This window comes from Varanus komodoensis, unplaced genomic scaffold, assembly GCF_004798865.1.
Source record: "Varanus komodoensis strain SLA01 unplaced genomic scaffold, ASM479886v1 scaffold57, whole genome shotgun sequence".
NCBI classification, from domain to species: Eukaryota; Metazoa; Chordata; class Lepidosauria; order Squamata; family Varanidae; genus Varanus; species Varanus komodoensis.
In genome coordinates, this window is record NW_025336182.1 from 1563060 (window position 1) to 1574476 (window position 11417).

Below are 11417 nucleotides of genomic sequence, written 5' to 3' on the forward strand. Positions count from 1 at the left end.
GGATAAGTGCAAGGTCTTGCACTTATCCACACTGAACGCCATCCTGTTGTCTCCTGCCCACTTCCATAGTCTGTCCAGATCCTTTTGGATCTGGAGTACCTGCTCCTCAGTTGTGGCCACTGCTCCAGTTTTAGTATCATCTGTGAATTTGATCAGCAGACTGTTCACCCCTTCTTCCATGTCATTGATGAAAAGATTAAACAAGATTAGTCCCAGGACAGAGCCCTGGGGGACCCCGCTTGTCACTGGCCGCCATCCCGATGATTCCCCACTAAAGGTTACCCTCTGCTTTCGGTCAGTCAACCATGCCCTAATCCACCGGACAGTGCTTTGGTGTATCCCAAAACTCCTCAGTTTCTCCACCAGGATATCATGGGGCACTTGCTTGCTGAAATCCAGGGAAACCACATCCACTGCATCCCCTCCATCTAGCCATTGCGAAACCTTGTCATAGAATTCCACAAGGTTTGTCTGGCAGGACCTGTTTTTGTGGAAGCCGTGTTGTGTGACTGTCAGCCTCCCTTCCCTATCTAGCATCACTAGATCTCTCTCTATTATGAGCCTTTCCATTGTTTTTCCTACAATGGACGTAAGGCTAACTCTATACAATACTGGTGCACCCGTAACTAGAGAATTGTGCTTAGTTTTGGGCCCCTCATTACAGGAAGGATATAGCCAGGTTGGAGTCAGTGCAGCGCAGGGCCACAAGGTTGGTGGCCGGTTTGCAGGGGAGGCCGTATGAGGCGAGACTGAGGGAACTGGGTCTCTTCAGCCTGGAGAAGAGGAGACTCAGAGGGGATCTGTTGGCGACATACAGGTGTGTGAGGGGATGTCACATGGAGGTGGGCAGAGACCTGTTCTCCCCTGCAGAGGAAGGCAGGATGCGCTCCAACGGAGCAAAGCTCAGGGAACCCAGGTTCCATTTGGATGCCAGGAAGCACTTCCTGACAGTCAGGACCCCGAGGGTGTGGAATGGGCTCCCATGAGAGGTGGTTGAGGCCCCATCGGTGAGGGTGATCAAGGACAGGCTGGACGTGCACATGGTGGGCATGTCGTGAGCAGAGCCAGCTGGAGCCGGAGGTCAGACTAGACAGCCCAGGAGGCCCCTTCTGACTCGCTCTGCTTCTCTGTTTCCTCCCTGCCTGGTCCTTGTGCAGCATCCCAGGACACTGCTCGAGTGTGGAACACTGAGGGGAGCAGGGGCGCTGTGGCCGACAGCATAGCCTGGACTGCTGGGCAAGAAGGGAAGGGCTGCCACATAGCTCCTCTCTGGGCAGGAAAAGGCGCATGTGGCAGGTGGTGGGAGGGGACAAACCACATGGCACTGGCTTTGGGAGCCCATGCCAGTGGCTCACTCCCTCTGCTCAGCTGAGGAGGGCAAGCAGAATGACTCATCCCCACCTGTACTGCCACTGGATCCAACCACTAGGCATTTCTTCCTCACAACACAGCAAGACTAAGCGCCTGCTTCTCCCGCTGTGCATTGCTTGCCCAGGCCCTGCATGGGACTCGGAGAGGCTGTGTGTGGCAGCACCCAGTGGCTTCCCCTGGGCTCCTGGCGATGCCAGGAGGGCAGAACTGCTCACAAGCCGACCCTTCTTGTGAGCAGGTCTCTCTCCACCAGCCTCTCCTTTTTCCTTCCCAGCAGATCAAGAGGAGAGATTCTAGGCAAGGTCTTTTCTTATGCCAAAGCAGGCCAGCAAGAAGTGTGCTGAATCTGAATCCTGCACCAAACAGAGCAGGCACCACCCTCAGGGACGTTTCGTACAGCTCATGGGCCGGATCGCAAGCATGCTGGATAGCACTTAGCAGCCTGCTCGTTTGCTCTGGCTGCCTAAGTTGCAGCCCTCCCTCTCTGACCCCCTTTGGTATGCAGTGTCTCCCCCACCCCCATGAAGCGGAGGCGGCCTGGTTCTCCAGAGCCGCCAGACTCACCTCAAGGTCTGCTGGCCTTGAAGTTCAGCAAAGCCTCCTGCCCCACCTCTTCCGGTTCAGGTTCAGCGCCTGAGGTGTCCACCTGGGAGTGCTGCAGCAAGCCAGGCCTCCTTGCCTGCTCCCCTCCAGCCTTTGCAGGCGCCGGGGGGAAGCCGACATGGCCACACCTGGCTGCTGGCCTCAGCTAAACCCTTCTTTGCTGCGCTGGTCAAGGGACTCTCGCAATAAATATTCGGCGTGGCCGTGGGCCAGAGCTGTTGCAGGTTCCTGAACCCCTGCAACAGCCGTGGGTAGGTACCTGGGGCGGGTTGCACACCCACTGCTGTTCCTGTGGTTGTATGAGCCCTTTCACTCTGAGATGCAGGTTTACGAGCACAGCACGCCTTCTCATTTTAATCCAGGGAGTGGGGAAGGCGAGCAGAGCAAATTGGCCGTCAAACCGGGGCAACGCTGCCCCAAACACAGCAGCAGCGATCCCTGTGGGGTCACAGGGACGGGGAGGCAACTGTCAGAGGACATGCCAGTTTCCCTTATTCCTAACACAAGAGGAGCCCCCCCCCCAGCCCCATCCTGCATCAGCAAAAACGAGGGAACGTGCGATGCACGGCAACCAGCGGGTGCGAGAGGATTCCACGCTATTGTCGGCCTTGTCCTCTCCCAGACAATGTGGCCCAGGGAGCGGCTCTATAAAGCCCCATCCTCTCAGCCCTCTGCTCTTGATTTGCCTCCATGGGAGATAAAAAACAGCTCGCGGAGAGACAACAGTTTGAAAGCCCAGTGCTTCTGGGCTGGTGAGCAGGATTTCTTTCTCAGATCATGGTTGATCCAAGGTGTGCGCACTGAAGGTAAGCTACGAGGGCTGCTCCGAAGAAGCGGGGCTCGGGGCACCGGAGCTTCGGCCCTGCTTTTGTTACCGCGCGAGCGGAGGAAAGGGGCGGTTTTCGCCATGTGCCGAAGGCAGTTCTGGCTGTGAGAGCGAGGAGCGAGCCAGCTGCCCAGAGCTAACGGTTCTCCGGCCGGGTGCCTGGACTGGGCTTCCCAAGGGGGGCTCTGTCAGAAATGCGGGGGTCCCGCTCCCTCCCAGCCCCTCCACCCCCTCTGCTTTGAAGAGGGTGCCACAACAGCCGCTGCATGGACAGCGGCGCATGGGACAGCTGGAGAAAGCGTCGCCCGTTTGAACGGCGCGTCCTCCCAGAGCGTGGAGCACGTGCAGATGGAAGCGTGGCTCTTTCCAGACCGGGGAGCTGTCCGTGCGGGCTTCGGGGGTGAGGGGCTTTTAAGGTACCACCACCCTGCCACATCCACCAAGCTTCACAGCATGTCCAGATGAAGCGGTCTTCCTCCCACGGGTCCCCACCACTTCTCCCATTGGTTTTCTTACTGGAGAACGTCCCGGCAAGGGAGCAATGCCACAAGCGAGCAGCGAGTGGCCCGCGTCGTGTGACGGGCAGGCTGGGGGCCGTCGGTCCGCAGGCAGCCCTTTCACGCCTGGTCGCTCCTCCAGAAGAACCCACTGGCGAGTTCGGTTTGGCATCCCCCCCACATGGCTTTTGCCGCTGCAGGTCGGCTGCCCGGCACCTGCCTCCGCACAGGCGTGCCCAGAGGGTGAGTAGTGTCTGGTTCGTGCAGGGCTTGTGTGGGTCTTCCGCCCGTGCTGTGCTTTTGTAGTGGAACTATTACCGGGACTGGGGAAGAGGCCCCCTGCCACGTGGGGCCGCCGTGGCTCTTCGGGGATGCTGCGGACACCTGCTGCCCCGCCCCTCCTCCACGCAGCGCTGCCGGGAGTTTCTTGGGTTCTTTCCTATTGGGGCGAAGAAAAATCAAGGCAGCTCCCGCAGGGTCCAACCCTGTGTTCACTCCGATTTCAAGCACGGGAGATGGGAGATGCAATTATGGTCCTGGTTTCCCGAAAAACCCGTTTTGCTAAGAATAGTGGAGAGTTTCTCATCCTTATCCTTGTGTGCAACGCCCGGTCAGCTCTCCTGGGAATTCACAGAGTCGGCAGACCTTCTTCTGGGGACTTCCTGGCTTTGGCTATATTTCTGAGGGTTCTTTTTAAATTACACAAATTCCTCAACGGAAAGGCTGACGTGAGGGGTCGCCCTGCTCAGAGATCAGGCGGGGGTGCTGTGCTTCGGAGCGCAGCCCACCCTGGCCTGGACTTGGGTCCTTGGGAAACTAACTTTTCTCTGGGGCTCACCCGTTTGCTGTCAGGAAATGGAGTTTTGGGTGACCGGTGGGCCTTGGGGCAGCCAGTTTTCGGACTGCCTGTGACGTTGCACCCAAATTTCCAGTGTGACCCAATAAGGGTAGTGACCCCTGCGCTGGACTCTCTGACCCCAAATCTGAAACTGGATGTAGGTAGGTAGGGAAAGCGGAAAGGGTGGAAATGTGTTCGGTTTCTTTCCTTGGCACACCTTTGGGGATTCAGTCGTGTTGCTCCGGCAGTGTTCAGTCCTGGCGGTAACCCTGCTGCCCCTCTCTCCACGCCTCTGCCTCCCACCCCCAGGCCTATCCTCCCCCTCTGGTCCTTCTGCAGGAGGAGGGACCGCCACCCGAGCCCCAGGCCAGCGAGGTGTCCGGGATGCTCAGCCTGATGGGAGGGGGCCTGCTGTGCGCTGTCTCCGGCCTCGTGCTCATCGTCGTCTCCACCGCGACGGACTTCTGGATGCAGTACCGCCACTCGGGGGCCCTGAGCAGCCAGGGGCTCTGGCGCTTCTGCGTGGGAAGCAAATGCCACCCGCACACCATCACCCTCGGTAAGCGGTGGGGACCGGCCCTGCGTCCTCCGCCGGGCGAGAGCATCTTCACTGCATTGCTGGCTCCTCACAAGCCCCCGAGCCAGACGCCCTCAGCGCATCTCAGCATATATAAAGCATGGGGCTGTTAATGAAATGGACCTGCCTGGTCAGCTCGGGTTCCTTGCAAGAGGAAGAAAGGCAGGATAGAAGTGCAATGCAGTAGGAGTGAGTGGTGGCGAGGAAAAGCCGATAACCTGCACTCTCAAACTGAAGGAGAAACACAGAGCTTCTTTCTTAAAGGGTCAGGGAAGGACCCCCGCCCCTGGCAGAGGAGAGGGAAAGGGCCTTGTGCAGGGAGGCGAGTGCAGCTCTCTGGGCGCCGGGCCCGGCATGGGCCTGGGCCAGCTGCAGCCCAGCAACGTTCGCTTTCGAGCAGGCAGGCGGCTCTGGGGTGCTGGCGAGATGGGCGGCTGGCCCCGCGTGCCTTCTGCTCTCTGCCCAGCCTGTCCAGCGGCACGCAGGGATCCGGCTGCCTCAGCCGAGAGCTCACACTCTGACACAGGTTCATGTGCGCAAGCCAAGTTTTTAGAAGGCACCCAACAACTCCCCAAAAGAGAGGAATGGGGAGGGAACTGGGGGAGTGTGTCACAAGGGGCCTGGTTTCCCACTCTGGAACCAGACCCCAAGGCTTCAGAAGCAATCGCCTTCCCTCTTAAAGGGACGTGTTTGCTCTTTGAGGTTTTACAAAGTGGAATGAGGCCACGGGCGAAATGACAAGCCATCTAAGAAATGCCATAACTCAGGGAAAAGGGTTCTGAGCAAAGGTTGCTTCCATCTTTCATCTGCTTCATCTTCTTTGGGACTTTCGGCACCTGAGGGGGGAGCTGCCCATTCTCCTGGCTCCCAGCCCCTACGAGGCAGGGGGCGTGGCCTGACAGCTGGGGGTGGTGCCTGGCAGAGCAGAGGTGGAGCCTCTGGCATGGTGGGTGGAGCCTCATAGGGGCTGAGGAGGCACCTGGTGCATGAGGGAGGGAGCTTGACTAGGCTGCTGCAGGAGGGCCCAGGGGGCAGGAACCGCAGCGCTTTAGCCCACCCCGTTATTCTCACCCCCAGGCTCCACATGTAACCTTTAACTTCTGTTAATTGAACAGAAAATAGTTCTTGTTTCCAAAATAGCACTGAATGAATTCCACTCCTCCTATAAAACGGGCCACATTTTCTAGCTGCCTTTCATGGTTTGCTCTGCAGCCACTCGCTTGTAAGCCAGGATCATTTTCGAGCAAGCGAGTGACGGGGACTGTCCCCCACCCCAACCCACGGTGGGTCGTGTCACGCGGACTCGGGCCATTTCCCACAGGGTGGCTTTCTTCCAGGACCAGCCCCATAGTCTCGCCATGGTGGCCTGGTCCGCCGACCAGACGCTGGCAGCCGACCCACTGTGGGCAGGGGAGGTGGCGGGCGAGCCTCTTGGCAGGGGCTGGCTCCCCTTCGCCCGGCCCGCCACGCCGGGGCCAGCCACCCCCGATGCCCAAGCCGGAGCCGCGCCACTGGCTCCGTCCCCCAGCGGCCCTTCGCCCACAACACGGCCCTCTGCGCGCTCCGGCTCTCGCTCGCTTCCTCCAGCGATTGCTTCTCACAGGCCCCAGTTGGCAGGTAATGGCAGCCCCTTCAAAGCGCCCAGGTCAGTCACTGCTTTTAAAGAAGACACATCTAAATGTGGGCATATGTTCGTGTGTGCAATTATTATAACTTTCCAGTGGCACGTGCTCTCTTCCAGGTCTGAAACGGAACGCCGCACCTGGGCGGTGTCTTGTGGGGAGGGGGTCCTGCTGAAGCGCTGCTGGCACCCTTCAGAGGCACGGGCTGAGAACGTTATTTCGGACCTGGGCTTCTCGTAACAAAGAGAATCAAAAGTGGCCAATAATCTTTGCTCACAGAAATGCGGGTGGGGGGAGACGAGATCACCCCCTCTGCAATGAGCGCGTCTGTAGGGGGTTGATGGGGAGGGACGACGCTTTGATGCTTTTCTTGGTTTGCACGCTTTCCCAAGACGCTTGGCGCTCAAAAATGGGAAAGCACAAGCCACGGCCTTCAGTGGGGCCAGCTGTCAACATTCCAGGTTCTTTCCAAAGGTTATTTGGACTGGACCACGGGTCCTTCAACTACGGCCCACGGGCCGGATCCGGCCCACCATGCCCATCGGCCTCAGAGCCGTTGGCCTCCGGCATGTGCAAGGCAGCAGCTTGCTCGTGCAGAAACTGCTCTGGACGTGCTCTGAGAAAAGGGTCTCCGCGCGAGCAAGCCGCTGCCCCGGCACGTGCACCCGCCACTGCCTTGCCTTGCCGCGTGCGCGCCCTGCGCATGCGGCCACAGCCTCCCCCCCCCCCCGGCACCGCCTTGCCAGCCCACGCCCCCCCGCTGGCACCTTTCAACTGGCCCCATTGCAGAAGCGTGAGGACCCCTGGGCTGGACCCTCCGCGGTGCCTGTGAGGGAGACGTTGCATTTGTGCTTGTGCGGGCGCAAGGCAGCTCCGGCCAGAGGGCAGAGAGCAGGTTTGGAAAACGCTAATGGTAACAGCTCACTTCAAAACGAGCAGAGTCTGCTACCTTCTGCAGTGAGAGGTTAGCCTTGACACGCAGGTGGGGGCAGAACTCACGCCGAAGCCCCCAGGCCAAGCAGACCACGGGCTACTTCTGGCCCTTCGCTCCCGATGGTCTTCCTGCCTTGGATCTTATGAGGAGGAGGAAGCGCAAGCCCTGAGGCTGAGCCCAAAGCCGAGAGCGTGTGTCCAGCCTGGGACCCCCTCGGACCCAGCGCGGGTGGCCAGGGCCCCCTGCTGACAGCTTCGTATTCCCACGCAGCCTTCTGGGATGCCACCCGGGCCTTCATGCTCCTCTCCATCCTCTCCTCCTTGGCTGGCATCGCCCTGGGACTCACTGCCTATGCCGGAAGCAGCACCCGCGCCGCCCGGGTTCGCTCTGCGGGGATCACGCTCTTGATTGCAGGTACAAGCAGTGGGGCAGGGCAGCCAGTGAGGTCCCGGTTCCTCTCAGGTTCTCACTTCCCCAGCCTTCAGCTTTGCGAATGTCTCCAGTCTTCGTCCAAAAGATTGGGATTTTAAAAGATAACATTTGCATGAAATTTCCACAGAAAAATGAGCACTTTCCCCCTAAAATGTGCAATTTCACTTTATGTGCACTTTTGCAAATCATTTTCCTAATATAATACATTTTCTGCAATATGCATCTTGTGTGCATTTCGGGTGCAAAATCCAAATATGTATTTCCAAGGGCGGATGAGCTGCAGCTTGCAGGGCAGTTTGAAAGAAGAAAATTCAGTACTTTGAACCCCTGGCAGCAGGTTGGCTCAGAAGGAGCACTCTAAGCTGCAGTTGCCCAGCTGTGAAGATCACAAAGTCCGACTCACACGGGCTGCCTCACTCGCCGCATTTGTCATTTCCTTTGTCTTTGCCCTGCGCTAGTAGCCGATACCTTAACCAGGGCTGCAGTCTTCAAATGCAGTGACTACAGAGAAGACCCACTCAACAGAGTGGGACTAACTTTTGAGTAAACAAGCACAGCATTGCTCTTTCCATGTGCCATGGCAAAAATAGGCACCGACATATCAGCACCAGGAGCTGCGAAATACGAGGCATCTTAAGGCAGACCTGCTGCACGTCTAGCTAAAACTGGCCGGTGCTCCGGACCCGGAGCCGTCCCGCCTTCCCGCTGGTGGCTCACTGCCGTCCGCTGAGCCCGCTTTAATGCTCCTCGTGCTCAAGGCAGCTCCGCAACCCGGGCCAGCGTGCCGTGTGGGCTCGCAGTGTGGCGCAGACACGTGTCTCGGCCGCAGGGGCGTCCCTTGGCAATCCAGGGGACAACCCCGGACGCGAGTCTGGTGCCCAGGCAAGCCGCGTAAACCCTGCGAGCGTCAAGGGGGTGTGATGTGGCACTGGGTGGGGGCGCCTCTCAGTGGGCAGCGGCTGCAGCCCCTGGGGGTGAACCAGGGACGGCTCTCCAAGCGGTGCCCTGCCAGGGCCTCTTCCTCCGGGATGCCTGGGCCCCTCAAGGACCCCACTCTCCACTCAGTGGGGCTGGCGTGTAAGTAAAGAGCCCGGGACGGTCTCCACTAACCTTCCCCATCTGCCCCAGGCCTCTTTGCCCTGCTGGGCGTCGCCGTGTACACAGGAGTGGCGGTGAACTTCTACGGAAAGCGGTACCCCGAGTGGCGCTTCTCCTGGTCCTACATCCTGGGCTGGATTGCAGTCGTCCTCACCGTCTCAGCAGGTACCCTCAGTCCCAGTCTGGGCGAGTGAGGCCCTCCTTCTGCAGCCGGCCTTCCGCTTCCCAGGGGAGGGCTCCCAGGCGCACCCCCCGGGCCCCCCCGTCCTACCCCTCTCTCAATCCTGCACCTTGCGCCCTTTCCGCCCACAGCACAGGGGCCACCGAAGCTCCGCACGTGGCCCAACCCCCCCTGCCCCCCCCCCCCGCCCCACCCCCCTTACGAGCGCTTTCCTTCTCTCCGCAGGCGTCTTCCACATCTGCGCCCTGCCCAGGAATTCTGCCCCGGATGGATCCGATGTGGCGAACGGCTGACCGGCTCCACGCACGCCAGGCGCCTCGGCCTCCCCCTCTCGACCCGGGCCGCCCGGTCCCCTCCCGCCCCCCGGCTCCTCGGAGGGTCCGCAAGCTGGCGCAGAGAGGGGCCTCGGCCTCCTGCCGTGCCCGCTGCCCCCCTCCCAAGCCAGCCGCCCTCCCAGCGGCAGGCGTAGCAGCGCCTCCTGCGCCCTGTGCGCTGCGCCCGGGAGCAGGTAGCCGAGGGCGCCCCACCCCAGGCCGGTCTCTGCCCTCTGCTCGCGCAGCAGCGCAGCGCCCCCGGGACCCTCGGCGCCTCCGGGCCAGTGGCGGGGCCGAGAGCCCGCTGCCCCCGGAACGCGTGGCAGGGCTGCCCTTTGCGGAGGCCCCGCCAGCTTTGGCTCCTGGGGCTTCAGGGCACCACGAGCAAGTGGCACCCCCCCACTTCTGCAGCAACCGGCTCCCCCCCCCCCCCGCAATGTATCCACGATGTTCCCTGCTCTCTTTTGGCAGCCCAGCCTCACCCCGCCCCACTGCCACCAACGAATTCAGAGGCGGCGTTGGAGGGCAGCCCCCCAGCACGGCAATCCGTGGAATGCCCTGGGCCATCCACGGGCACCTGCTGAAACAGCCCCCCCCCCCAGGGTCTGTCCTGTCTCCAATCCCCCTGGAAACCACGGCTTGCGGCCACGTGGGCTTCCCTGCCTCTGCCCTTTGCCTCTTTCTGCCCGAGTCTTTCTTCCCAAGATGAAACGTCTGCTCCACTGCCCGGGCGTCTCTCTTCACAAACCAGAGTTTAATTGATTCTTTTATGTGCATATACACACAGAAAACGTAGAGCATGTGTAAATTAGCACCTGCAGGTGTGTGCTTTTTTCTTTGGCTTCTTTCTCTTTTGCTTTGTCCGGTGAGGCCTGGGGTCTTTCAGTGCCTTGGTCTGTCCAGGTAAAATGTCCCCTGATCCGGGTTGTTTTTGTCTCTGTGGGAGGACGGCAGCTCCCAGCGCGAAACCTCGTCACAGAACGCTTCCGACTGGGACTCCCCTCGTGGTCCAGGATGACCCCTTTATCCCAAGCAGCGCTCACTGAATTCAGGGGCCGCCGCTCACCAGTCCCAGAAGTGAGCATGGAGCGCATGCTACACTCGGCATCCCTGCAAACTCGGACTGGACTTTGTTCTGGCTCCACAGGGGCCGTCCGTGAAAACGGCAGGAAATGGAGCCCTTGCGCCCCCAGTCTGCCCCACGTGTGGTGCCCCGAAAGTAATGCCCTCTCGCAGCCAGAAAGAGCATCGGGCCAACCCAGGTGGGCTGGGCCAAGCGAGCATCACCACCCGGCCTCCTTGACTGGCCCGACAGACACTGCTGGGAACCCCTCCGGGGAGACTTGGGGCGCACCCCTTTCCGGCGGCTCCCCCCTCCAGGGAGGTTCGGCAGCTTCCGCGGCACAGCCTGGCGAGGCCGGGCCCGGCCGCCCTGCCTGCCCCCAGGGCGGCAGACGCAGATGCGCACTCCGGGGTCCCCTGTCGCACGCCGCTGCCGCCATTTCCACGGACTTTGGGTGGCATACTGCATGCTCGCGGCAGGTTTTACTTCTCTTGCTCATCGGAGCCGATTAATGCCGCCGCCGCCGCCGCCACTGCAGCCGCTCTGGTGTCGGGGACGCCAAAGCAGTTGACGGCGCGGCGTCACCGCTGGAGCCGCACACGGGCCGCCGCGAGCACGTGGAGCGGTGATGGGATGACGCCGGGCAGGACATGCCAGTGGGGCAGGGCCAAGCACCCCCGGCCTCGCACCACACCCCGTGGCCCCCTCCCGAGGGATAGCGGGGCATCCTGCACTGCAGGAAGGGCGTTAAAAGGGGTGCAACGTCGTGAGACACCCTGCAACCTCCCAAAGGGGAAGGATCGAGGGAAGGCTGGTTAGCCAGCCTGGTCCACCTCTGCATACTGAACAAAAAGAAACATACTGTTAAACAAGGGGTTAACGGCAGGAGCCTGGACGCCCCAAGCATCCAGGTTGCACCCACACGTCCAGCCTCACCTGCAAATGAGCTTGGCGCTTGGCACCTGGGGGCCCAATTCCGCAATAGCCACATTCAAAAGAGAAACGGCGGCTTTGCTGGCCTTGGGCTCTGGCTGTGGGGTTCTGGTTTCACTTCCCATCCC

At 60.6% G+C, this 11417-nt stretch overlaps 1 protein-coding gene across 1 annotated transcript; it reads left to right on the forward strand.

Moving 5' to 3' along the window:
* The first annotated feature begins 4519 nt into the window (after positions 1-4519).
* LOC123032960 (lens fiber membrane intrinsic protein-like) lies at positions 4520-9272 on the forward strand. Its single transcript, XM_044449216.1, has 4 exons — positions 4520-4694; positions 7539-7682; positions 8829-8963; positions 9205-9272. Exons 1-4 carry the CDS (start codon positions 4520-4522, stop codon positions 9270-9272), a joined length of 522 nt encoding a protein of 173 aa, XP_044305151.1.
* The last annotated feature ends 2145 nt before the right edge of the window (positions 9273-11417 follow it).

Coding starts and splice junctions, on each gene's coding strand:
- LOC123032960 (XM_044449216.1), top strand. CDS start 4,520: ATGCTCAGCCTGATGGGAGGGGGCCTGCTGTGCGCTGTCTCCGGCCTC. Junction 7,683..8,828: donor GATCACGCTCTTGATTGCAG/GTACAAGCAGTG, acceptor CATCTGCCCCAG/GCCTCTTTGCCCTGCTGGGC. Junction 8,964..9,204: donor CGTCCTCACCGTCTCAGCAG/GTACCCTCAGTC, acceptor TTCTCTCCGCAG/GCGTCTTCCACATCTGCGCC.